The 27,990-nt window shown below is 39.5% G+C and overlaps 1 protein-coding gene across 5 annotated transcripts; it reads right to left on the reverse strand.

Moving 5' to 3' along the window:
• Nucleotides 1-1,353: 1,353 nt before the first annotated feature.
• Nucleotides 1,354-27,934, reverse strand: LOC114555741 (dematin). 5 transcript variants are annotated; one of them, XM_028578365.1, is made up of 18 exons: nucleotides 27,855-27,934; nucleotides 15,770-15,817; nucleotides 13,288-13,353; nucleotides 11,985-12,019; nucleotides 10,832-10,912; nucleotides 10,533-10,661; nucleotides 8,387-8,431; nucleotides 7,656-7,857; nucleotides 6,626-6,670; nucleotides 6,141-6,296; nucleotides 5,212-5,321; nucleotides 5,003-5,108; nucleotides 4,423-4,481; nucleotides 4,299-4,341; nucleotides 4,119-4,126; nucleotides 3,889-3,945; nucleotides 2,727-2,807; nucleotides 1,354-2,154 (listed from the first exon to the last, which is right to left on the reverse strand). In XM_028578365.1, exons 4-18 carry the CDS (start codon nucleotides 11,994-11,996, stop codon nucleotides 2,041-2,043), a joined length of 1,248 nt encoding a protein of 415 aa, XP_028434166.1. In that variant the 5' UTR covers nucleotides 11,997-12,019; nucleotides 13,288-13,353; nucleotides 15,770-15,817; nucleotides 27,855-27,934; the 3' UTR covers nucleotides 1,354-2,040. The 5 variants fall into 5 exon arrangements, with proteins under 5 accessions (XP_028434166.1, XP_028434165.1, XP_028434163.1 ...); XM_028578364.1 differs by having other exon boundaries at nucleotides 4,299-4,481; nucleotides 7,656-7,854; XM_028578362.1 differs by having other exon boundaries at nucleotides 4,299-4,481.
• Between the last annotated feature and the right edge of the window lie 56 nt (nucleotides 27,935-27,990).

The following is a 27,990-nucleotide window of genomic DNA, read 5'->3' on the forward strand; positions in this document are numbered from 1 at the left end:
TGAACCTTCTTTGATCCAGAAAGACTCCAGTGATATCAACAGTAGAATCAACTGTTTGGAATCAACTTTCCCAGAATTCCACCACTACAACCGAACAACTCAGCTTCAGATAGGAAGAGCCGATTATCTGCTGACCAGAGTAACAAACCAGAGGATTGATTACCAGCAGGCTCTAACAGGACAAACGTCCAACTGGAAGAAACCCTGACATTGTGCTGGGTCACACCAGAAAATAAAAATACATCAATGTGTCTTTGAGAAATAGGTGGTATAGAAGCTTGGTTGGACAATATGACGATATAAATCTGTTTATTGCTGTATATACCATTTATACCAAGGTATCTGTACCCTTTTTTGTCTTTGAGTATAGTAAACCAGTGGACTGCAGGACTGATTTAATTAGATTTTTGTATAACTTTATAAATATTAACATGATGAAATTATGTCTGATATAAAATTTCCTGGATTAGCCAAAAACACGAGAGACATTTCTGTTCTGTGAATATGTTATCCATTAATAATTTCTTTGTAATGTATATTTTATTATTATATTTTAAATTATTCATATCGCCCACTCCTTGACTTGGTGAGGGGCTGGATTGTGAGCTAACATTAACCAGCCAAAATAGCTCGCAAAGCTATCAGTAGCAAGTCAGCTATGTAGCTCAGTTGCTAACTAGAGAAAATGGTTATCGACCTCCTGTGTGAGTGCATCGTCTTTAGGGAGAAGTTTAAATTCCAGCAGAGCAGAGTTTTATATAAAACTGGATGGTGATGCAGCTAATATGATGGACTGTCCGGTAATACGGGGCTGAAAGAGATTAAAACAAACTGCAATTTAAGAAACCACAGGCAAAAGAAAAAACATCTTCATCACTTTGAAGTTATGTGTAAAGTTATTCTTAATTTGCATGTTTTTTTAAATTATTTGCAGTGTTTTTATTATGTGTTTTTAAGTTGCGGTGCATTTAGTCACATTTTGCCAGACCTTCCTCCACAGCGCTGCGGTGGAAGGTCTGGCGAGTCCACACAGCATTCCGGGATGGATGAAAAACGTTCTCTTGTTTATTGGCATTTACTTAAACCAATCACAATCGTCTTGGGTGGTGTTAAGCACTAGGAAAAGCCGCGGTGCCGCTGCAAAATAGCCTCGGGAAAGAACTTTTTTTGGTGGAACATGTACGTTCAAAAGTTGTTTAAGTCTTGCAACAGAAAACTCCGATTGGACAGACAGTCTAGCTAGCTGTCTGGATTTACCCTGCAGAGATCTGAGGAGCAGTTAACAATAATCCTCAAATCGACCGGAGTTTAAAATGCAAACACAAAGGAAACCCAAGGCAACAGATATCCGACCTAAATGAGTGAAATCCGGCGGAATTTCCGGCGGCAACGGAGCAATCCCGGAAGTGGAACGTCGTGGATTTAGACTATGGTGCATTGAGCTCCATATCCTCTGGACTGTCGTACAGTTTCAAAGCAAATTTGCTTGTTAAAGTTGCCCAAGCTTGAACTTTATGCAAACGATCACGGATTTAATTTGCCGAGAATCTACTGATTGCTGCGATTTCTCCGAAATTAAATGAATTTAGCTCAAATGTCTGCTGTTAAAAATGCTGGTGTGACCGGGCTCCTCACTCCCAGTTTAAACCCACTGGAGTTTGCTTTGCTCTCAGGTGGAGTTTTTTACCTAAACCTGCTCTGTGCTCCACATCTTGACCTGCAGGTTGATTCTTTGTGCTTGCTTTTAGTTTTGTTATTAACACGTTTACACAGACATCTAGAAACTGAAGCGTATTAAACAGAAGTTCTGCAGCTCTGCAGGCGGAGTTCATGTGTGCAGCAGGAATCTAAAACCACTCTGTGCTTTCATTCAAACCTTCACTGTGAATCAAATTTGACGTCTCACTGAGCGCCAGACTGTGATGATGATGGTGGTGGTGGTGGTGGTGGTGCTGATAATAATGAGTCTGTGTGGTTTCAGGACCCTGAAGTGATCCAGGAAGAGCAAGGGGGATTGTGAGAGATGCGGTCTCAGCAGTGTCAGAAGAGACAGACTTTCCTCTTCAGGTTGTTCCTCTTCCAGAGAGAGAGGCGGTCAAACTCCTCGATGGACATCCCGAAAACACTGAAGAACTCCTCCTGCGAGAGGTGTCTCTGCAGCGATGAGAGACATTGAGTGGGACAGAAAAGAAGTTTTGTGCAGTGAATAACATCCACTTAATATCTGATCTGATCATTTAATCCAATCGAGATCATTAAAAACATTTTTAAAATTCTGGGAAATGTGGAATAATAGGTTGGAACTCATAAGAAAAGCAATAAATCAATCAATTAATCAAACAGCTCTTGAAGTCTATCTTCTAGCGCGGAGGTCAGGTTGGTTTTTAAATGTAGTTTAAAGGGGTGGTTCGGATATTTTGTGGGGGGGTTGTATGAGGTGCTTATCCATAGTCAGTGTATACCTACAGTAGATGGTGGTCGGCATGCCTGAATCCCGGGGAACTGAAGCATTTATATCCATTTCTCATCAAAGCCACCCGGCTACTTTGACAAAACCAGTAGAACACAGGAATTGCTGGTCTACCGCTGCCTTGATCGCTAAGTTTGTTTGTGTTATTGTGCAACTTTGGTGTTTTAAAAGGGTAATGAACTAAACTAACTGATAACATTCTTTATAACTAGTTTCAAAGGGGGGTGGCGAGCAGAGAACACACTCTTTGTTTTACCTCCAGCCTGGTTCTGTCCACACCAGGGGGAAGTTTGTGTCGCCCTCTATGGGTCACCACCAGCATCTCATAAGGGCATATCTACAAAGATCAATCAATCAATCAATCAATCAATCAATCAATCAATCAACAGATGTAGCTACAATAAATTGTAACATAAAGTAATAAAGATGAAGCTGATGTTATATCTCTTACGTTAGTGACTTCAGTTCGCTCTAGAATTAAAGGGCCAGTTCACCCTCCCCTCCCCAGCTACCTAGCTATATAGTTTATAGAGAACATTTTAGATCCGAGACGAAACTGACAGGAGAAAAAGTCACAATTACAAATCCACCTGCTACTTCAGCAACACAGACAGCGCCATGGAGTCATCAAACCCATAGACTGTTAAAATAATGGACGAAGCTTCCGGGTCTGAAAAGTGAAGCCAATGTAGAAGTGACCCTACTTCTCACTTGATTTATTACCTCAATAAACATTTTCCTAACGAGTTTACGGCCTCAAACGCTAGTTTCAAGTCTTCTTCAATACAGCATGATGTTCATTTTGTAAATGATGGTCCCATTTATTTTAAAATTGATAATAAAGCAGGGAATGCTTTAGGGGCGTGACTACACCTGTCAATCAGGACAGAGGTTTAGCAATGGGTATCCATGGCACTGTGTCCATTAAAATAGCTGTTAACTTGTTTTGGGGTGTTGTCCATGTGTTTTCAGCTTAAACCTTGACCCTCTCACTTTGTGTTTTCACTTTATCAAAGTTCATTGGAACATTTTGGTCGCCTTAAAATGTCTTGTTCAGTTTTCAGTGGCACCTTTCGCCAGCACCTGGAGGTGGTGTAAAAACTCTGAACAAAGACTCTCATCTGTTTGGTATCATAAATTTGTAATTTGTTGTAATTCCTGAAGATTTATGTGTTAACCTACCTGGAATCAATCCAAATCAAAATGTATATATCCCTTTGTGGTTTCATTAAACGACACTGGCTTGGCCACGTCATCCTCCCCAGCTCCACCCTCTCGTCCAATACTAGTCACTTACAGTTTAAAAAAAACCTGATGGTGACAGCCAAAATTGCCAAACTCAAAATTTCATATTTATATGTGCACTCTTGACTTTGCGTTGCAACTATCTTATCTTAAAAACTAGATAGAGCTGTCACCTTATGTTCCAGCATGCTGGGGAGAGAGTTTCCTCTGTCCATCCTGGAATCTCCATTCTGTTTCACACACACACACACACACACACACACACACACACACACACACACACACACACACACACACACACACACACACACACACTGACTTATATATTATCATATCACCATCAGTAACACAGACACTTATTAATGATTAGAACATGTTTAAACATGAATGAATCAGACTGTACCTGAATATCTACAGGAAGAGAGAAAGAGAGGGAATATAGAAAATATTATTTATAATCTCCAGGAGGTGACGTGAACGCCAGATAATAAAAAAAATAAACAATCTAAATGTCATACGTACATTCAATATTGATATAGCAAATAAAGAGGGTAAGACAAGTGTCCAAATAGTATCTTTGTACCTGCATGAGTTTTCTCAGACGAGCTGAACTCTGCTGACTGCAGCTGAAAACAAACAGAAACATGTTCCTCACCATCTTCTGTAAACTCTGCTGTGATTGGACGTTTCTGTTCAGCAGCACTCACCCTGGACAGGCTGCTCTTAGAAGATGCTGGGAAATACACAGACTTGGTGGCGTTGGACCCTGAAGATGAGGACGGAAATGAAATGAGTTACAAAGAGAATCAAAGAGAGCGGAGAACATCAAACATCCATGGGTCCTCGTTAATAATTGTAATGCATTAGTAATAATGCTGAGGCTTGAACTGTTGGTTGGACAAAACAAACATTGTGAAGAAGTCACTTTGTCGCTCCGGGTAATTGTGATGCCATTTCTCACTGTTTTCACAATTTTTACAAACCTATTAATCAATCAATCAATCAATCGATTAAAGGTGAAAATAAACATTAGATTAATCCATAACAGAGTAATTTCCCAATTTGGGATTAATAAAGTCAATCTATCTATCTATCTATCTATCTATCTATCTATCTATCTATCTATCTATCTATCTATCTATCTATCTATCTATAATAAATTAGTTAATACTTCAAAATGAACTCCAGCTCAACCAACTACAACAGTAAATTCCTGCTTTTACATTAATGCATGAGTAAAAATAATCTAATGGTAGAATTGATATTTTTATAGTGACAGTAATGTACCAGCGTGCTGATGTGGGTCCGGTAGTGAGCGAGTTTTCCTCCTCAGAGGAGCTGCAGATTTATCCAACTCCTCCTTAAGGATGATTTTCCCCAGATTAGACTGAATCTGAAGAGAGAGAGGGAGATGTTATAATCTGATGAGTTATACCGGCTGGTGTAACCACCACAGAGCGTTTAGATACTGTACAGTACACTGACTGGTCCTCCACCTTGTTGAGTTCTTGTTTCTGAAGCGCTCTCAGTCCCCACAGCTCATCATCCAGCTCTCCATCCTCCTCCACATCTTCATCTCTCTGATCCTTCTTCCTCCACTCCTTCTCTAGAGGGAGGAGGAGACAAGGATAGAGAGGAGAGGAAACAAGGACAGATGAGAGGAAACAAGGATAGGGGAGGAGAGGAAACAAGGACAGATGAGAAGAAACAGGATTAGAGGAGGAGAGGAGATAAGGATAGATGAGAAGAGACAAGGATAGAGAGGAGAGGAAATAAGGACATAGGAGGAGAGGAAACAAGAAGAGGAGAGGTAACAAGGGTAGAAGAGAGAAGACATGGAGAGTAGGAGAGGAGACTAGGAAAGGAAACAAGAGGAGGAGAGGAAACAAGGAGAGGATGACACAAGGAAAGGAGAGAAAACCAAGATAGAGAAGAGGGGAAACAAGGAGAGAAAACAGGAGAAGAGGGGAGAGAAAATAAAGTAAAGCAAAAAGAAAAGGAAACAAGTGAGAAAAGAGAGAAGAAGGTAGGAGAGGAAAAGAAAGGAAACATGAAAATGCAATGAAAAGAGGGGAGAGGAAAGTAAATGAAAATGAAAGGAAACAAGGCGAGAGGAGGGAAAGGAAATTAGAGAAAAGGAACAGGATAATAAAAGTAAATAGAGAAGAGAAAGGAAAACAAATAAAAGAAAAGGAAACAAGAGGAGAGGGGAGGTGACTAGTCTGAATAATACATGAAGCATATGTCAGGATTTAAGCTTGACTGGATTTTTAAAACAAAAATGTGGAAACACCATTTTTCTAACATATACGGAACGCAGCCAGCACAAGATGTGTTTCACTGTGTGTGTGTGTGTTTGTGTGTGTGTGTGTGTGTGTGTGTGTGTGTGTGTGTGTGTGCGTGCGCGCTTCAGTCTGGGTCGTACCAATCACAGCCAGGGAGGGGGGGCAGGGCCAGTATTCGGTCTCTATCTTGGAGGGCAGGTTGGGGTCCGGAGGATGAGCTGCTGGAAACTTTGAAGACTCAATAATCAGATCCTCAATGTGTTTGCCCTGAGGAAGCTGAGAGGACACACACGTATCTGTACACACACACACACACACACACACACACACACACACACACACACACACACACACACACACACACACACACACACACACACACACACACACACAGTGGTATTAGTACTTTTACTGTAGTAAAGGACCTGAACAGGCATGCTTCTTCCATCTCTGGCTTGCAAGCTCATGGTTAAAGACAAAGTGAAATGAAAGATACATTTTCCACATTCTGATCCTGTGCCCATGTGTTAATGTCAATGGGTTCATATATCTGTCATTAGTGTTTACTGACTGAGTTGTGAGGGACTGAAATATCAAGATTACTGTAAATGTGAGTGTAACACACCTTGTTTGTAGATGGGAGGCTTCTTATATATGTTTGAGCCATTTTCTGAAGGAAGAGAAGAATGAGGTAAGATGGAGGAAAGAGACGAGGAAGAGGAAAACACTGATGTCTACATTTGAGGGTTCCAGTTAATATTCATTTTATAATATAGACACATAACATCAACAAACATGTATAATAAAGATCCCTTAAATTTGGTTATTAAAGAATAGTGACTACATTTTACAGTGTAAATATAAACCTGTTAGCGCTCTCTGGTGGACAAACTCTGTTTCTGTTAGGCTACTTATCAGCCAAAATATAAACTGATGTTTTTATATCTGCAACAAGATGTGGTGAAATTGAGCAATAATATTCTCCCAGTAAATACAAGAATAGAAGACAGAATTGTGGGATAAAGTACGATGGCCATCGTAGAACCACACCGCCTCACTTTGCAAGGTTGGATCAACCTCATCACACCACATATGTGTATTATGCCTGCGGTGGATGACCGAATCAAACTATACTTGGCAATCAGATTTAGCAATATGATAATACTTATGATTTTAGCCCAGTATCACCATATTATCATAAGCATCTCACTTTGAAGAGACATTGCCGTGAATTGGGCCTCTTCAGGAGAAAACAACATACTGATTTGGATGAGGTGACGGTTGTTGTTTTTTGCATCAGGAACTACAACGCAATGGACAGATGCAAAGATATCGCTGGTTACATCATTCCCTGTTCACTTGCAGCGTCTACGGGGTGATGAGGTTGAACCTTGCTAAGTGAAGTAATGTGGTTTCTTGACAAAAAAAACTATTTTTGTATGACTTTATAATCTCAGAGAATAGTGTAGTAAAATTCTCGTAAACTGGTGGGGTTTTTTCTCGTAAATTTATGACTTTAATCTTGGAAAATATGATTTTTTTTCTCACAATATTACCCCTTTTCCACGTAATTATTATTTATTTTACCTACAATGGCCCTAATGCGCTGTTGTAATAAAGAGTAGCAGAAGAAGCTGAAAATAAAAAGCCATTACCAGGCCTGTGGAAGTGCTGCATGGTGCTCTTGGTACCAGAAAAGTGTGTGTTTGGTGTGTTTGGTGTGTGTGGTGTGTTTGGTGTGTTTGGTGTGTTTGGTGTTGGTGGTGTGTGTGTGCTGTGTGTCCTGCTGGTCTGGATGGTGGAACAAGGGGAGGAACCTCCAGGAGAGCGGTTCCCCAGCCACTCCCTGCACTCCTTCTAGGAACACAGAGAAACACAGGAGTCAGACAGGTGGGAGGGGTGATGCCTTGCTTAAAAGTTTTTCTTTTTGTTGGGAACTGGTTTAATCTTTACTAATGTATTTTATGTTATCATGTTTACTAGTACACCAGTAAAGTAACTAAAGCTGTCAGATAAATGTAGTGCAGTAAAAAGTACAAGATTTACCTCTGAGATGTAGCAGAAAAAGGAATACTTAAGTACAAGTACCTATGCATTTCACTTACATACATCACTTGAGTAAATGTACTTCAGTCCGTAAAGTTAAGGAGAGAACTTCCTCTGTGATCGATCAGTTTAAATATCAGTTCTTGATCATCTCTGATCATTCACTTATTGATTGTCAGGTGCTGTGACCTTTGACCTGCCTAATAGCTGTAATGTTGCTAACTGGAGATTATGTTGCTGTTGCATCACGATGTAAACAGGAAGAGTGAAAACTTATGAGGATGATGATATATGAAGAGAGAGAGCGAGAGAGAGAGAGAGAGAGAGGGGGGGGTCTTACCTCCGGGGAGGGAGGAGGAGAGATGGAGCGAGGAGACAAGGACCTCTGAGGAGGAAAGAACATAAAAATAGATTAAAAACACTCAAATATATAAATAGATTCAAAGAACGAGGAAGAAGCTCCACAGAAACAAAGCCAGATCTACATGCTGTACACAGCTCTGATGTGAACAAGCCGACATGTATTTCTTTACCTGTGTGTTACTAAAGATATGCGGAGCATAAAAACTGAATGCTGCTTCTCCAGGTTGGGTTTCGGACTCTGGGGACAGGAAGCAGACCTGAACCAGAACGTCTGAGAGATCTAGACGCTTCATAGCGGAGCAGCAGATCAGAAACTTTTACAGTACTTTTATAAACCAACAGGAGTGTTTCAAAGTAAATTATTTGACAAACAGGAAGCCGGTGTAAAGATCTGAGAACTTGACTGATGTGGTCCCTCCTCGTCTTAGTGAGGACTGACCTGAGACCTGTAAAGACGTCTTTATAGTGGTAAATCTATGATAGTCAAGCCCACTGAGTTTTTCTAAATCCTTCTGATTCAGAAATTCTTGATATATAATTCAAGTGACAGTTAGTTCATTTGTTTTTAAAGGGTTAGTTTGGATTAACCAAAGTCAGTCAATAACACAGACAAACTAACCAAACGAGGCAGCAGTAGACCAGCAATGGTCTTCATGTCTTCGGCAAGGTAAAATTACTATTTATGATAAAAGAGTCTGGTGACTGTGAAGAGAACATCAATAACGACCTCAGTACTATCGGTATCGGTCCTGTACTTCTGCCTTCTTCACCAAACTGATGGTGTGCTGAGCGCCATCTACTGTAGGTAATGCACTGACTAAGGGTAATACGTCATACAACCTCACTTTAAAAGATCCAAACTATCACTTTAATGTAGATGTTAAAATGTAGGTCTGCTTGGCTCGAAAAACAATTATTTCAGTTTTGTTTAATTGAAGGTAACTTTATTGAAGTGTGGATAGAGTGCCGATACACTGACTGTATATAGACACATAACCAGACAAAATCTGACACACGCTCCCACACACACACAGACACACACACACACACACACACACACACACACACACACACACACACACACACACACACACACACACACACACACACACACACACACACACACAGGGTCTTAGCTGTGGTAAGGAGCTGTCTGGTCTCTAAGCAGCAGATTGATGTCTCATGTTGCAGCCAGATGCAGAACTAACCAACCGATAAACTAACCGACTGTCAGACCAGCCACAGTGTCTGCTTCTAAAGCCCCTTTCACACTTCACTGCAACCCCTGTACGTATCTAGACATTACCCGGAGGAGCTCTATGTGAGAACGCTAATGTCCTAATCAGTTGGACCGGACATTAAACAGACTTTACCATGCCAGCTCCCAAGTACAATAATGTAATGCCTGATTGAGCCCATGTGTGAATAGAGCAGCTCATTGTCCGGAGAATTCATTGTGAGCGAGTGGGCGTCTTGATGAAAAAAGATGCCAACGTAAATGTCTAACTGGAGAGACGACGAGATTCGGAAACTTATGTAAGTAAGGGCCGACGCTAAAATCCTCAGACAAATTCAGGGAACGGCAAGAGACTTGGTTGTTTATGACCATATTACGAACCGGCTACGTGACCGCAGTGAAATTCACATTATGTCCGGCCTCCTGCCTCCAGTCTAACCAGGCGCCACCACTAAACCAAACAGAGTATTTCCAGTAAGTGAGAACGCATCTAAAACAGACAGTCTCCTTTTGTGTGCTACATGTTTGAAAGAGCCCAAATGTTTAGTTGTATTAGTAATTTCCTAAAACACCTTCATTAAACCTTTATCAAACAAACAGGAGTAAAATGTGCATTTGTTGAGGACAATTTTTTTATCAGAAAATTTATCCCCATTTGGTGGGTAGTGAGAATTGGGGGAATCAAGACAGCAAGACAGTGTGTGTTCATGGTGATGAAGGAACAGTGATGTGTTTTTGTGGCACAGAGGAAGAAGATATATCAGGCTGTGTTTCACACACAATTCTTGTTAGTAGATACATTCACTGCTGGTTTGATTTTGAACATGAAGAGAAATATAGAATATTACTAGACTCCTACTGGAAAAAAAACATGATATTGAATCACCTCCAGTGGGCTGTAGCTGTAGTGCTGGTGGTAGATCATCAGATCTGGTCTCTCTATATCCAGGATGGCTTTGTCTTTTGGTAACGCTGCCAAATCCTTATAGCCGATAACCCCGTCCTCCACTCTGGCCTGAGGAGAGAGAGAGAGAGAGAGAGAGAGAGAGAGAGAGAGAGAGAGAGAGAGAGAGAGAGAGAGAGAGAGAGAGAGAAGGAGAGGGAGGGGGAAGGAGCCACAGATTACGGATTACTGACTCAAGATTAATCTGAAGGATAATATGACTTGATCTGTGTGTGTCTCACCACAATTGCGGCTGCAGGGGATCCTGGGACGCTGGGCCCTCTCAGCGACAACACACTCCCTGGAGACGTCTGAGCCAGCTGCTGCTAACACACACACACACACACACACACACACACACACACACACACAATGAGGTCAGAGGTCAACCACAAACTGCCAAATGGAAGAAGACTTCAGCTAATGAAGGACGCGATAAAGAACATTTAGGTTTCTGCTCAGTGAGATCAAGAGCTGTTTTTTTTTTAAACTTGAATTAATTTATTTAAACCTTCTCACAAAAAGCTAACAGCTAGCAAGCATGTGAGGCAGCAATGGTCTCTGTAGAGAAAATAAAACTATTACAAAAACTAGAAAGGCACTCAGAGAGCACAGACCTCCAAGGCCAAATGCCCTATCAGAAAATGTTAACAAAAGTGAAAAAGAATTGTTTTTTACTTTTGTTAACACTGCGAGATATAGTGTCAGAAAAATTTAATGAAAAATTCACACTGCACTAACATTGTGAGATAGGGAATGCCTTGGCAGAGGTCTGTGCTCTCCGAAGTAGTCTCAACGGTTGTGCATTGCTGGAATAAAACCTGACATTCTGCGCCTGTGTCCTATCCCACTCGTTACCTCTGCCATCGGGGCTTAGCACCGCCCAGGACGGTTGTGATTGGTTTAAAGAAACACAAAGCTACCAGAGCTATTTTTCCCTCTATCCCCAAGTAGATACAGTAAGCGTGTAGCCAGACTATACTCTAGTGCTGACACAGCGCTGTGGAAATAAGTCTGGAAAGGCGAGACTAGTTTTTTGGTGACGAAAGCGTGCACCATAAACGTCACCCAGCAACAGATCAGCCAATAGCAAAATTCTATTGCAAAACCCGTGTTTTAACCAGTAGAGCGCAGTCTCTATGCATATTTAAAACACAATATGTATAATTAGAATACTTTGCACTAAAATCCTAAATCCCTAAATCCATTACTGTAATATCTCATTTTCTACTCTAAGGTTCAGCTTCCAGGAGCTAAAAATAGAAATTCCAGAGAAATTAAGTGTCTTCTTCACAAATTGGCGACCAAACCTAAGCAGAAACCAGAAGAAACAACACTTTAAACAGTTCGGGCTGTTTTTTCTAAATATCATAGGTGAGTGAAAACAGTCTTTACCTTGGGCATCATCCTGGCTGCTGATTGGTCAGTTCCTGAGAGAAACAATATATATATTATATTACTGTGTACAGCCAGTAAAACTGGATATAAATGACAACCTTGTAGGAGAGGTGTGTGTGTGTGTGTGTGTGTGTGTGTGTGTGTGTGTTTGTGAGGCAACTGGAAAACAGAAATCTGCTGCAGAGGCTTTCTATGACAGACAGCTGCCCGACCAGAGCCTTACATACACCAAAGTTCAGTCAATGAAATTCACAGTTAGAACGACTGAATTCACAGTTAGAACGACTGATGTGAAGATACCACTGTATAAGTATAAGAAGAATCATCTAATTTAAGATTTATTCTGAATACATTTGTGTTCAGCTTCAGTTCCTGTTCCGGCCACTAGGTGCTCCTATAAGAAAACTGACTGCTATAGAGCTCAACAGTGTGGTTCCGGAAGTAAAAATCCCATTCATTAATTTCTGTAAAAAAAAATTAGTTTTACTAGTAAAACTAGTACAGTATAGTAGCCATTATGTCAAAACCATCCGAGGTAGACTGACCATGAGCTACAAGGTTGTAACATGAAGGTTTTGGCTCCTGTAGAAGCCAGAAGTCCTTATGATATCAACCTTGTTTTAAGAAGAACATGTTATATTCTCGATGGAGAAGTACCACACTACCCACAATCCTAAGCGTAACAGTGACGTCTCTGATTTCTGGAACTGGCTGTTACCATGGAAATGTTTACCGCAATAGCAAACCCAAGAACGGCGATAGCCAGCTGCTACCATTAAAATCTATGAACGTCAATGGAGTATTTGAATGGGGAAAATCACTTCCAGAAGTAGAGCCGTTCAAAAAGTGGCTGATCACTGTTGAGCGCATAAGTGCATAAGTGCATTCATTTCATCTAACATGAGAGTTAGGTCCAGGATGTTGTTTAGCCTCGCTTAAACAAAGACTAGAAGCAGGGGTAACTGCTAGCCTAGCTTTAGCTGTCTGATTTACATGTTCATCAGGAGAAAACAAAGAAACAAGCATTGAAATGACTGACGAGTGTTTGTTTGACCAGATTATTGTGTGATTCATGTAAATCTCAGACAGTTAACATCACTTTCAGTATATATGGCTCAGCTGCAGCTGCTGGGTTGCCAGTTCTGTATTGTCTGATGTGAGCGACGGACACAAAGAGATTATTCCAGAGTCCACAGCTTTGTCCAACACATGCACGTGGAAGTCTGGGTAACATGCGGTCAATGAAGGAACACACACTGTATTTGTGTGTGTGTGTGTTTGTGTGTGTGTGTGTTCAAACCTCATGGAGAATAAAGGATCATGTCTGTAAATGTTAGTCTTCAGGGCTCTGCAGCCTGATCAATACCTGAAACGTACACATGAATAATATTATTTAAATTTAATTTTATATAAATAAATCCTGTGGGATGTAACCGATCAATTAATTGCAATTATCTGGTATTAATTAATTGGAATCAAACACTTTCTCTATATATACCAATACCAGTGGTGGAAGAAACAGTAACAGCATAAAATACATACGAGTAAAAGTCCTGCATTCAAAAGCATACTTGAGAAAAAGTATATACATATTATCAGCAAAATGCACTCAAAGAATCAAAGTAAAAGTACATGTGACTGATACATTTTTTATATCTCTATATATATATATATATATATAACATTATTAGATTACAAATGTGTTAGCAGCATTTTACTGTTGTAGCTGATTAAGGTAAAGCTAGTTTTAAATACTTTTAATGCTAGAAACCATTGGTTTAATCTTCAGCAATGCATTTTATAAACTTATTTTATGATTAGTTTAGGTCAAATCTGAATATGTAAAGTAACTAATACATGTAGTGCAATTAAAAGAAATATTTCCCTCTAAAGTGTGGTATAAGTATCAGAAAACAAAAATACTCAATTAGTTTGATTTCTAAATGAACTGTAAAGTAAAGAACGAGAAGAATAATTTTTTCATATTTCTGTGTACGTTGATTCTGATTTTCTGCAGATTTGTCAGATTTTGGTCAGACTGCTCACTGTCTTTAACCTGCTGCATTGATCTCTGCTGGTGTCTGGTGTCACACCGTTATCCCGAATTAGTTGACTTTAGTTGACTCTAGAAATGTGCGTGAAAACCCATTGCCTTAAACCGTTTAAGTCTTAACTTAACAGGTAAAATTGTATTACCACTAGTGGTGGGCGGATCGATTTGAGTGACCATACTCTACCTCACTGCCCGGACCACATCAGTCCCCACCCGGGTCTCGGTCATAATGCAACAACAAACGTGATCAACGTGATGAACACTAAATCAATCTTACAAAACTAAAACCCACGTAACATAAATGCACACCCAAAACAGTAACAGAACATTATTCTTAATACAGTAATGAGTAGTGGCAAAGTAAAAGTATCAGTACTTAAAGCCAGCCACGGCGGGCAAAACATTTTTTTCATGCACTGGTCAATTTTGAGATTTTGGGCTATTTTGCTTCCACGTGTCTTCTTTCAGAGTGAAAAGAAAACATCATCAACAACAAGAGATTTATTAAAATAGTTTCTAAAAAAAAAAAAAAAAAACAGGGTTAAAATGGCGGCTGTAGAAAAAGCCATCACTCTGAGAGAAACCAAAGTGCTCTTATGTCTTGAAAAAAACAAAACAGCAGCAGCCTCACAAATTCAGTCTGTCCCCCGAGACAGATCAATTACAATCCGATGGCTCCTGGTGACCAATAGTCTGATCAATAAAATGGAAGAATCAGGTATCAGCTCCTCAGTCAGATGAGACAGAGAGGACGCCACTGCTCAGAAGCAGGTCAGAGACACATGTGATCTCATTAAAGAGAGACAAATCTGTTTTTCATGTTTTGCATAAACTATTCATAATCTAGGTGTTCAGCTTGATCCATAAGGGCTCAAAAAGGAGATTTTCACCTTTTCACCTGATTTTATTAATTATTTTTTTCATTTTCAAACAGGACTGATTATCCTCAAAAATAAAATGTGCAATACAGCCATGTTTGGATCTAATTACAACTTTGAATGTTAGTGCAAAAACATACTTTTAGTCCTGGGATTTAAAGTCTCGAAGATCCCTGTTTCGTTATCTTTGGTGGCACATCGCTCTTTTCTTCGTTCGGCCATAGTAACCATTTACTTGAAACACTAGCAGAGAACGGTGAAAAAAAGCTCAACCGCTTCACACATAAGTAAGTCAAAGAGCGAGTCTGTTGCGCTAGCTCCGCCTACCCTCTCTGGCAGACCGACCACTGCTGAGTAATGGTGCCACTAACTGCGTCACTTGTGATTTTTCCTGGGAATGTCACCACAGACCATAGGCCATAGGCTCAATCACCATACTTATTTCGACGATACATACAGTAGAGACTTAAGAAAAAATCTTCCAGGTTATTACTTTAAAGGGTTAATATTTACAATGTAGGGCCCACAAAGATTAACCATTAGGTATGAGAGTTAAGACTTGGTTTTTGGTCAGGGTTATGTTAAGGTTGTTATGATAGGTTTCCAGGGTAAAAATGTCCTCCTACTGTAAATGTGTGGGTGATTTGACTCATTTGCTCTATAGTGCTCCAAAAAATGGTATGAAACTCTCTGGTTCAAACAATAAATAAACACAAAACTGAACTTAAACTCTCTTTGAAAACCAAACAAAGTCTTTTTGTGTGAATCAAATCATCTAAAGACATATTCTAAATTCTTCTAAATTATTTTAAATTCTAATCATGCTTTAAATCTCAGAAAGTTTGACTTACATCCTTACTGTTGATTTTGCTGCAGCTCAGATTCTTCAGATCACCAGTCTGCAGAGAGAAATCAGACTGTGTAACATAACTGACACACAGAGGACAGGACACAGCTTCATCCTTCAGAATAATGTGTAAAAAACTGCAGAGTGGATCAAAACTCTCTGTTAGTATCAGCAGATATCTGAATGGACTTCTGAACGGAGGCTGAGTTGTTCTTCTCTTGTTTGCTCTGTGACTATTTTTAGATTCACGTTTTTATTTCCGGGAAGTCGACGCTGTTGCTAAGCGACGATGCTGGCAGGAGTTTGTTCTGAAAAATGAAATCTGTCAAATGAATGAAAACTGGTAACTGAAAGATGTTCACTCTGACATCCATGTTTGACTAAAACTTGTCCTGTTTACTGAATGCTGCTGTCAGATCATTCATTGTTTCCAACAGGTGAACGATGACATTCATCACCTGCACACCAGTGCATTAACAGGAAGTGATGTAAGCAAGTGAAGCTTACAGTACTTACATCAGAAACTGACGACTAGTATTATTCAGTATTTGAGGGTCTGGCAGGAGGTCTAATGGGGCCTGTAGTACTTTTCTAGGGTCTTACCATTAGGCATATTATATTTTACATATAACATAGTTTTGTTTTTGATGACTCTGAACAAAAGATTTTTTTTTGGAAATCATATGGATGAACAATAGGGTATTTGAGTCAATGCATTGTTTAACTGCCACTGACTAATATTTCAATACAGAGATTTTGGAAACGTTTGACTTTGTGCAACCATGACTGTAAATTACACATCTATAAAAGGCCATGCACTCTACAGTTTGTGTCACATTGTGGGAACTTTTGCATGCGCTATACAGTGCATATATTTTGAGGTTATGACTGGGGCATTCAATAAAATTGTAAAAAGCAAAAGCCAAATAAAAATAGACATGTATGTTGTAAAATGGTTAGTTATGCAATCACTACCACAGCTTTAACAAGAGAACAGCTAATATGAACACTATGTCAGGCTGAGTGAATGAAGCACTTCAGTCCGATTATCAGACTCACATGAATATAGTCTGGTTGTGAGAGGTGATTCTCAGTCCAAATTACCCATCAAAATGAGTCACATCTGGCAGCCATTTATGGACCAAAAACTGGCATTTATCACAAGCCTGTCTCCTAAAAGATTACGTTCCCATACTACAACTAAACTAAACTGATTTCTCGATTAGGTTTTATGGAAAACTTTTTTCTCCACAGTGAATACTGTTTGTGGATCAGCTGGCAGCAGTTTGTTTAAAATTAGGACTCCGGACAAACTTCTATTTTGCGTTTGGTACTTGCTCATTATATAAGTGTAATCATAACATATATTCATCTCTGAGGCTTTCTGAGAAAATCTTCTGTGCCTCCACCTCCTCCATCATCTTCATGTATTTATCACTCACATATGTGATAGATATCTTTAAATATATATCTGTTGAACAGAGTTTGCTCAGGCTCTCGTTCAGCAGATCTGTGAGTCTGGAAGATATCTGAAGGTTGCTAGGTTACCACACCCAGTGTCCAATCAGGTGGCAGAAATGTGGGAGAGATGAAGAGAGAGATGCTGTACTAAAATAGACCTCCCACTATCAGACCACCCCGAAACCAATTGTGTGTGCCCATCACATTGTTTCTAATACAACACGCACACACACACACACACACACACACACACACACACACACACACACACACACACACACACACACACACACACACACACACACACACTGCAGGGGTCACAGCCTCAGGTAAACCCCACCCGGCTGCAACGTCTGGGAGTATAAATCAAACTCAAGTTCATCCTGCCCAACACATGTGATGGCATGATTTCGTTTTTTGGTGAATCCACCTTGTCTCCAGCAGTTAATGATTATTCTTGAAATTCCCAGAATTCCAATTTAAGTTCAGAGTGAATGTGCTGGTGGTGTGTAGGAAGAGTGTTAGTAAAGTGTGAGTTCACACTCCTGAATGATTACGAAAACCGTTTTCTGTGGAAGAAACAAAAGGGAGACAAAAATAACGAAAAACAGCAAAGATCTTTTGTATGCTATCAGTTTATCGGGATCGTTTGCAATTTTTTATGCCACAGCCAAGAAAACGTAAAAAAGTAAAACGATAAAATTGCCAAAACTATGACTTAATCAATCAAGATTAAGTCAACAACTTACACAAATACCACAAAATACTGAGGTTCAATACTCAGTCGTGCCTGCACATCCAGCAGAAATAGCAAAATATCATGGTTTTGTATTTCCAGATAAATGTCGATACTGTCAATTTTCAAATAAAAGCAAGAATTCAAATAATATCCATAACCAGCAAGAACAAATAAAGGCCAAGTGACTTACAGTAGAATTACTTGTACAATTCAGTATAATGTCTATTTCCACCGCACTTATTAATCTTTATAACAACAGACAGGTGAAAAAGGTATTCAAATTCTTTACTGCAGTAAAAGTACTAATAGGCTACTGTAAAAAAAATCCACTACAAGTAAAAGTCCTGCATTCAAAACCTTATGTAATCAGCAAAATATATTTAAAGTACTCATTGTGCAAATGTTCCCTGGCCAGTGTTTCCTATTATATCTGATGTTTCTTGATTAATATTACTGCTGCATTAATGTGTATGTTGCATTTTACTGCTCTAGATGTTTAAGGTTGAGCTAATTTTAACTCCTTTATATATTGTTGGGTAGTTTAATCTACAGCAATGCATTATCTTCTATAACATCAAAAGTTTGTAGCGTTGCTGTCCTTTGAGAACCACATATCTCTAAAAAGTCAACTTTTCCATGGTGTCAGAAAAAAAGCTGTTTTCAGCTTTGTGACATCCTTCGGTTTATCTCAAACATTGAACATCAACACATCCGGGAGATACATGGTTTTCACTGGACAGAAAAGGGATGAAAAACTGTCATCTGAAAAACAACTAAAGCTATCACACAGATGTTAGTGGAGCAGAAAGTACAAAATTTACCTCTGAGATGCAGTGGAGTAAATGAATGCTCAGGTAAAGTAAAATACCTCCAAACTTTACTTAAGTAATTAAGTAAATGTACTTATTAGTTACATTCCACCACTGACAAGCAGAGGGACATTAACTGACTGGTTGACTTTTCCTCTGGGCGTCTGTCTTCTTCTCTCTTTGTGTTAAACACATAAATTATCTTGTTAATATCACAGAGGAGGTCGTTAGTACCGGTCACTGCACACATTTCTACACGGAAAACACACACTGAGGTCCTGAGAATGTGTAAACATTCAGATTTATGCCTCACACACACACACACACACACACACACACACACACACACACACACACACACACACACACACACACACACACACACACACACACACACACACACACACACACACACACACACACACACACACACACACATGCACACATGCACACACGCACACACATGCACACACACAGCATGTTAAACGTAACATTAAATACGAGCGACCATATACAGTATAATGCACCAACAAGGACAAATCAGTTCTTCAGCTCAATTTTTCTGGTTTATCTGCAGATACAAATGTAAAATGTTCTCTCCTATTTCCATCTTGAGGTTCAAAGCTGCAGAAATTCCTCTGATTGTTTGTCCTGCTGGTTTCACACTTTGTCTCATCACGATTTGTCATCAGAGAGCTCTTGTCGAGTCGTGATGCAGTAAAATGTAAAACATGTTGATGCCTGAAGCTGTAAGTGGGTCAGAGACTGAAAACTGCTGAGTCACAGCTTCACATTTACAGCTCTGACTGACTCTTCTAATTATTCTGTAAGTTGGTGAGCGTTTAGTGGTCTGCAAGTATTCTCATCTGCAACATTTTCACACCAAAATATTTTCACATTTACTGTTTAGTGCATTAGCCTAAGAAGATAAAAACAGATAAGGAACGAGGAATGATGGAGCTGAACAGTATACCGTACAATGTTTACTTACTAAAATTACTAATACATTATGTAATGTAAAAATACTCACGCAAAAGTACACAAGTATTTATGCTTTATGTAGTTAAAGTATCAGCAGTAGTAGTAGTACTAAAAACTATGGAAATACTCAAGTAAAGTACAAGTAGCCTACCTCAAAACTGTACTTAAATGCAGTACTTGTAGTACTACAAAACGATCACCTCCCATTAGCATCCCATTGACTGCCATTCATTTTGACGTCACTTTGACAGCGAATAACTTTACATCTGAAGCGTTTAAAGACTCTATTTGTCCATTGTTTATTTCTAAAGAAACACAACAATGTATAAAAGGCTCCATTACCTTGTATCTCACGTTATGGCTCCGTAGCAGACGTTTTTGTAAAAATAGGCTAACGATTGTGTCATAACCAAGTGACTTACTGTCGTATAGTAGAGGAATTACCGTATAGTACAGGAGAAGCTCGCAGGCAGTTTTGACTTACATGAGCTGTTTAGGTTTAATTACTAATGTTAACTAGCATTTTAGTTAGCAATAATTAGCCTGTGCCTCCTTACATATACTTATGCTCTCCATCTCTGTAAGATTCGGAATGACTGAGATTTCTCTTGACACGGCTACCAGAAGACTTACAACTTTCAGACAGGTTTTTCACGTCACATCTACGTCGTCTCTCTCAGTTGGAGGCTGCGCAGTAACGCTCAGTGCTCAACGGAAAAGTGCTTCTAATATCCTTCACTGGTCTCCGTCCTGTTGGTCCAGTTTATATACTGTCTATGGGCACTGCTAGGCACTGTTAGGGAAGGACACTAGTGGTGCGTCTCTAGCTGTCTAGTGGTAGGGGGTTTAAACATAAACGTGAACCACTGTATTACATGAATATTTTTTAACGTACACAAAAAAAAAGAAGCGTTTTTGAAATCAATACAGTATTGCAAAATAAAATATTGCGATACTCAAGTGTATCAATCTTTTCTTACACCCCTAACTATTAGTGGTTGAATGCTATGTAATAAACTGGCATGTTAAACATTCAGACAACATTCAGACCCTTATGTACTTTTCACTCATTTTTATGAGCTACTTTCTCCGAATAATGAAGGTTTATGAACTGACACTGTCAGCCAAGGAGGCTCAAAGGAATAAATCAATCACATTGATCAGTTATGTTTTGATCAGAAACAGACAGTAAACATGACCACCTGTCAACTTGAGCTGTTAAGTTTCGTTCTAACTCAGATACATAAAATCACAAGACGCAACAGTTTCAGCACGCTGTGTGTGTGTGTGTGTGTGTGTGTGTGTGTGTGTGTGTGTGTGTGTGTGTGTGTGTGTGTGTGTGTGTGTGTGTGTGTGTGTGTGTGTGTGCGTGTGTGTGCGTTGGCAGGCTTTTATCTTGCCTCACAGAGGTGTGACCACACCCAGCCTGTCGTCTATAAGTCAACGGCTGCTTTCATTGGCCAACACAGATGACATCACAGTGTCCTGAAGATGTTTGTGCTGAAGTTCTGATTGACAGGAGGAGTGAGGACGTTGTCTTTCCTTACTTACATACTCCCTTATTTCATCCTTTTCTTTCCTACTCCTTTGCTTTCTAAGCTTCTCCTTTCCATCCTCCTCTAAACGCTGTCATTTCTTTACTATATACTTTTTTCCTCTCCAAGCTATATTCTTCTTTCCTCCCCAATGTCAGCCTTCCTTTCATACTCCCTAATCTTTACCTCCGTCTTTTCTTTCCAGCCTACTTCCTTCCTTCCTTCCTTCCTTCTTTCCTTCCTTACTTCCTTACATGCTCCCTCATTTACTTTCCTTTTTCCTTCCATCCTCCTCCTCCCACCTGTTGTTTCCCATCAACACAGTTCAGCTGTTGTCATATCTTTCTGTTGTCATGATGACAGCTCCAGTATGATAAAAGCTTATATACACTATTCACTGAGACACACACAAATAACTGGTTAAAAACAGACTTTGAAACATAAGTCCTTTCCTGCCTCCTTATTTCCTTTATTAATATATTTCTTTTTTCTTGCCATACTCCTGCATTTCTTTCACTACCTCATCCCTTCCTTCTTGTGTTTCATTATAACCAATCACACTCCAGCTGCGAGTTTAGGGAACACACCTGAATTGTGTGATCTGCTGTAGTTGAATATACAGCTGACAGGTCATACTGTTATATTAAGACGTATGACAGCAGCTCACCGAGGTGAGATGACAAAGCAGAGCTGCATCTTTAAAAGTATCTGCATGAGAGAGTTCCTGTTCTGATATTAGAGGAGAGAGGAAGGTTTTGTTCTGCCATATCAGCAAACACATTCAACTTAAAATTCCTGCAGCTGAGAATCAACTGACAGAGCTGACGGCAAGTGGAAAGCAGCCTGAACCCCTAGAGCCACAACATCACAGTAACAGTGTAACTGCCCCCCCCTCCACACAAACACACACGCACCGGCACACACACACACATACCACCACCGCTGGCTGTGCCTGTGGCCTCATTCCTGCAGCATCAACAAACCCCCCCTCAGCCCCACTCGGCCCCCTGCTGCTCTCAGAGATAAGAGCTGAGGCCTCCGTCTGCTGCAGGAACATACTGGATTCAACTTACACCAGTTATCAGACAACATGAGCCATCCAACTTGTTTGATACCACCTGATGTCCTGCTACAGACTTCCTGACCTGAGGGTCAGTAGGGAAGGAAAAAAGGGGTTAGGGGAAGAAATAAGGGAGCATGGAAAGAAGGAGGAGGTAGGGAAGGAAAGAAGGACACAGGCAAGGAAAGGAGGCGATAGGGAAAGATGAAGGAGTTAAAGAGTCAAAGTATGGATAGAAGGAGAAGCTTGGAAATGAAAGAAATAGGCAGGGAAGGAAAGAGGGAGGTAGGAAAGTGGTCAAGCTATAACCTGAAGAAGAGATAGATTTGAAGGTGGAGGACAAAACATAGTTCAGTAAAGAAGCAGATTTCGATCTGCTTTATTTTGAACCGATACCAATCCAATAAAATATGCTCTCATTAGTATCGGGACAGACGACATCAAGTTCAAGTTCTTTACCACACAAAACTTTAAACTTATCTAATTATTATTCATCTTTTTTGTGGATGAATATCATTTCTTCAAAGCCTGATAGTAATTATTGTGGCCCAGTACAGGCCTGCAGCTTGAGAGGTGTCAGAAAAACAGCAGCATGTTATTCTAGTTATTATGTACTGTATGTATATTGTATATCTTTCACCTCACTGATTATGCACTTAATTTGATTAAATACTCCGCTTCTGATCTGTTCATGTTGCCAGTTGAACTTGTGTTACTATGTTACTGGCTCTCCAGAATCACAGGCAGCAGAGGAGGAATTATTCAGATTGTTTACTTAAGTAATAGTCGCAATAAGTCAAAAAGTTAAAGTCCTACTGAAATAGTAATGTTAGCTAACGTAATGTTAACCTGTTAACTTAGAATTAGAGGAGTTGACTCCCCATACAGCTACTGTAGCTAACGTTATGTGGTGAAATATATCGTGGGTTAGCCTAGCGCTGTTATCTGTGGTCAAAACAATCATACTAAAAATAACTTTATGATCGCGTTTAACGTTGTTGTAACCTTATAACGTTAAAGTACATTTTAGCCACCAAGAATTAGCATGAGCCAATTGTCATCATAGCACATCGTAGTAACCCTAAGCTGGATCGATATTGAAATATCATATCAATAAATTAGGTATATACTGTATTAGTGTATTGCAAAGTGGCATGCAATTAATGAAAAGATGATGCTGTGTGGCAGAAACCTGCTGTATTACGGTTACTGAGTATAATTCTGTGACATTGTATGATTTATAATCACTCTAGAACGTATCATCTGGTGTTTCCAGTGTTTTGCCACAAGTTAGAGCAACTAGAGGGGTCAAAGGTTATATGACACGATTGACAGGCGACCAAATGTAATGGACCGTTACCCTGAATAAAATGACATCTCTGGGTTTGAAGATTGTTGGAAACATTTGGGATAATGTAAGAACACAACTCAACAAAATATACATAACGTAGGTCGAGTTGTGGACAGGTGGAAAAGTTACATATTATATATTTAAGTAGAAGCACTTACAGTAAGTATTATAAGGTATTGGATTATTATAAGTGATGCAAGTAACATCCAAGAAGCATTGTGTTTTATAGGATCCTAATCTACAAAGTGACTAAAGCCGTCAGATAAATGAAGTGTAGTAAAAAGTAAAATATTTGCCTCAAAGCATAAAGTAGAAAAAAAGTCAAAATAGGTAAAGTACAAGTAACCTAGAATTGTACTAACTATAGTATTTGAGCAAATGGACTAACTCCAAGAGAGTCAGACTAAGTTGAACTCACTGATGCTTCAGGAGACACAAACTGCAGTGAGGAATTCAAACCAGCAACCTGACTGAGCTCTACTCCTGCTTTCTATTTCTGCTGCAGTAGAGTGCCAGTGGAGCAAAGTTTCTATTGTATAACATGAGTGAAGATGACTCATGTGTCCAGAAATAGAGGAGAGCGCCCACGCAGCACAGAGGCATTCAGGGACCGTACGAGTACAGGATACCACCGGCGAGAACCAAACACAAACTGTGAATGTTCTAAAACCTTGATTTGAGATTACAGAAAAGCTTGCAGAGACTTGAGTTTAAAGACTCACTGACGTTTTATCACTGCATCCAAAAACAATTTGGGGAGAAGTGGTCTCTGCTTTCAACAACAACAACAACATACCTCATGACTGAAGCATCCTCACCTGTTTAGTTAACGGACCAATCAGTGATGGTCCAGATGTTAACCAGAAGTCTAACAGGAAGACTAAACATCAACACAGCAGGCTGATTCTTAAAATGATGACCAGCTGAAAAAAGACACAATATAAACAGAGGTGGAGAAAGTATTCTTTACTGCAATAAAAGTAACTAATATCACACAAAATTACTCTGTTACAGTAAAGGTTCTGCAGTGAAATTGTTCCTTCAGTGAAAGTATGTAAGTATAATCATAAGTATATAAAGAATAAAAATGTTATACTATTATATATTATATCATAATATTATTACTCATCCATTACAGGATACTACTGTTGTAGTTGGTTAAGCGGGAGCTCATTTTGAAATATTAACTAATGATTACTTTCATTATGGATTAATCTGTTGATTATTTTCTCCATTGTGTGATTTTAGTGTCTAACTAACAAAACTAACCAACAAACAAACTGACTAAATTTGTGGGTTACTTTTTCTGCCCTAAGATACTACAAATCCAAGCTTAATTGAAAAGCTCAATGGAAATAAAATCGAGGTTCTTCTCATTGGTTCAAAGTCCACATTCTCCAAAACCCACCCATTCACCCTATCGGTTGATGGCTCTCCGATTTCCACCTCCTCCCAAGTCAAAAGGGTGGAGGGTGGGGGTGTGGCCTTGACCAACTGCCACTTTGCTCGTTTGAAAGCCATGATGTCTCTCTCTCATGTGTGGGCCAAATTCTCTGGGCGGGCAAAGCAGAGAAAGGGGAGGTAACATTGCTCCTTATGACCTCATAAGGAGCAGATTCCAGATCGGCCCATCTGAGCTTTCATTTTCTCAAAGGCAGAGCAGGATACCCAGGGCTCGGTTTACACCTATCACCATTTCTAGCCACTGGGGGACCATAGGGAGGCTGAGGCAATGCATATTAATGTTAAAAAACTTCATAAAGTGAATTTTTCATGCCATGGGACCTTTAAACTGTTCTGGAACTCTCTTCCACTCACATCCATCAACTGGACTCTCTTCATCAATTCAAATCACAACTTAAAACACATCTGTTTAGATTAGCATACCCAACATAACTTTTACCATGTCCACCTTAAATTTTAGTGACTTGTAAACTAGTAACTAGTGGTCACCTTGATTTTACTATTGCTTTTAATAATGTTTTATTATTTTTTGTACAGTGTCCTTGGGTGTCTTGAAAAGTGCCAACAAATAAAATGTATTATTACTATTATTATTATTATTATTATTATTATTATAAAATGTAAATGTGTGTTTAGGTCAGTATGTTTGTCTCTCTCTCTCTCACACACACACACACACACACACACACACACACACACACACACACACACACACACACACACACACACACACACACACACACACACACAGAGGCAGCAGCAGCAGATTCTTTCTAGCTCCCACTGGACTGTGAACTCATTATTCACAGCTACAGCAGGTTCAATAGGACAGAGAGTCATCTGTCTGTCTGTTACAGTTAACAGTTAACATTATGTTTGTGTATCTGTGCCGGGACCTTTGACTTCAATCAAATATTCAGGACCAGACGGTTAAAACTTCTCTGCAAAAAGATACCAAAAGTTCTATTTTTAAAACTAAACAATTCACATAACGTCCTTCAGCAGAGGCTCTGTTGTTCAGTGCTTCCATGACGACGCCTCTCTCGCATCCCTCCTCAAAAAACAACCATCTCTATTCTCCACATTTCAAACCTAACATACATGATGAACCACATTTTATCACAATGGATCCAACCGTTGTTGAGAAACCAGACCAACATAAGTCGCTGCTAATATCACTAAAAACTTAACATTCACTTTAAAAAAATCACTCAGCCAACCTAGGTATAAATATACATATATACTATTTTAAATATACAATAAACTAATGTCAACACTGTAAAGTCATCATGAATTACCACAGGCTAAGTTCATAAATCTGTCCTCTGTAAGTTTATAAATTATAGGAATTAGACAGACATACAGCTATATCAGAGGTGGAAGTACTCAGATCCTTTACTTCAGTAAAATACCACAGTCCAAAATATTCCTTATACAAGTAAAAGTAGGCTACTTAATAAAAAAAGTCAAGAAGTATTATCAGCAAAAAGTATTTAAGTAGGCATAAAGTACTGGTGGCTCCTCTCAACATGTTATAGTAGGCCTATTATAAAATTAAAAATATTTTATTTTGTTTTTATCACTAATAAATTGATGTAAGAGCTTTTTAATGCTGTAGTTCCTCAATGTGGAGACAATTTTAAATACTTTGTGTTGGGTATAGTAGTAGGCTAGCACTGCATCATATCATATAGCCTAGCATATCAAGCAGATAAATGTGCAGTAAAAAGTACAGTATTTACAGACAGACAGAGATAGATAGATAGATAGATAGATAGATAGATAGATAGATAGATAGATAGATAGATAGATAGATAGATAGGCGATAAGGCCCTGCAGTCATTTACAGTAGGCTATTATATATTGATAAGGCTTTTATCCTTATATTACAAGAACATTTGAAATATATGATGGGACTTGTATGGCAGATGTTCTGATGCTGGATGAGGAGGGGGGCTGTTACATAAAACCATCCTTTCCTTCTTAATCCCCCCTCCACCCATCCATCCCTCCATCCTCCATCCCTCATCTCCTCTCCTCTCCTCTCCTCCGCCGGTGTGCTCACCAGCACCCTCTTACATAACTTCAGACAGTGTTTGAAGCATATCTGATCAATTGTCTATAATCTGATAATTAAACACTGTTTGGTTTCATATTTTTTTAAGGTGACACGTTAAGAGTGAGACGCCAGCAGGAGGGAGGGAGGGAGGGGGGGACGTCGGAGCTTGTCTGCCCCGCTGCGGCGCACTGCAGCCCGGCGTGTCACAGCGCCGGCTCGCCCGGACAAGATCGACAACAGCCAGGGAGAGAGTCTGGCCGAAGTCCCGCTAAAACCATCAGCATTTAAATCCTACAGTAGTATTCCTATAATATCTCTATTAATATTGTGCGTACAGCAGAGACTATTTCAATCCAAACTTCAACTCGCAGTTTTGTTGGACATCAGAATATCAAACATTGGCTAGGCTACATCTCTATAACATTCTTAGCTATTTTATATGTAGCCTAGGCCTATATTATTAAAAAATGAAAACAGGCTGATCTGTATTTAGGCTACAGGCTAATAGCATACTTCTATAATTTTCTACATGAGGACTGCAGTTTGATTTATTACAGGTGATATTTGCGGTCACACACGCAGAAACATGTTAATTAAACCGACAGCAGTAAAGCAAGAGGCGGATCTTACCTGTTAGTTGTTACCGGTGTTTGTCAGAAACATCCAGCATGCAGCTCCGTCATCAACTGTTTCTCTCTGCGTTCTCTCACAAATATAATCTGAGTGCGCTCGTGAGCGTGTGCGCGCGTATGTGTATGATAGCAGC

Source organism: Perca flavescens, chromosome 5, assembly GCF_004354835.1.
Source record: "Perca flavescens isolate YP-PL-M2 chromosome 5, PFLA_1.0, whole genome shotgun sequence".
Lineage (NCBI taxonomy): Eukaryota > Metazoa > Chordata > Actinopteri > Perciformes > Percidae > Perca > Perca flavescens.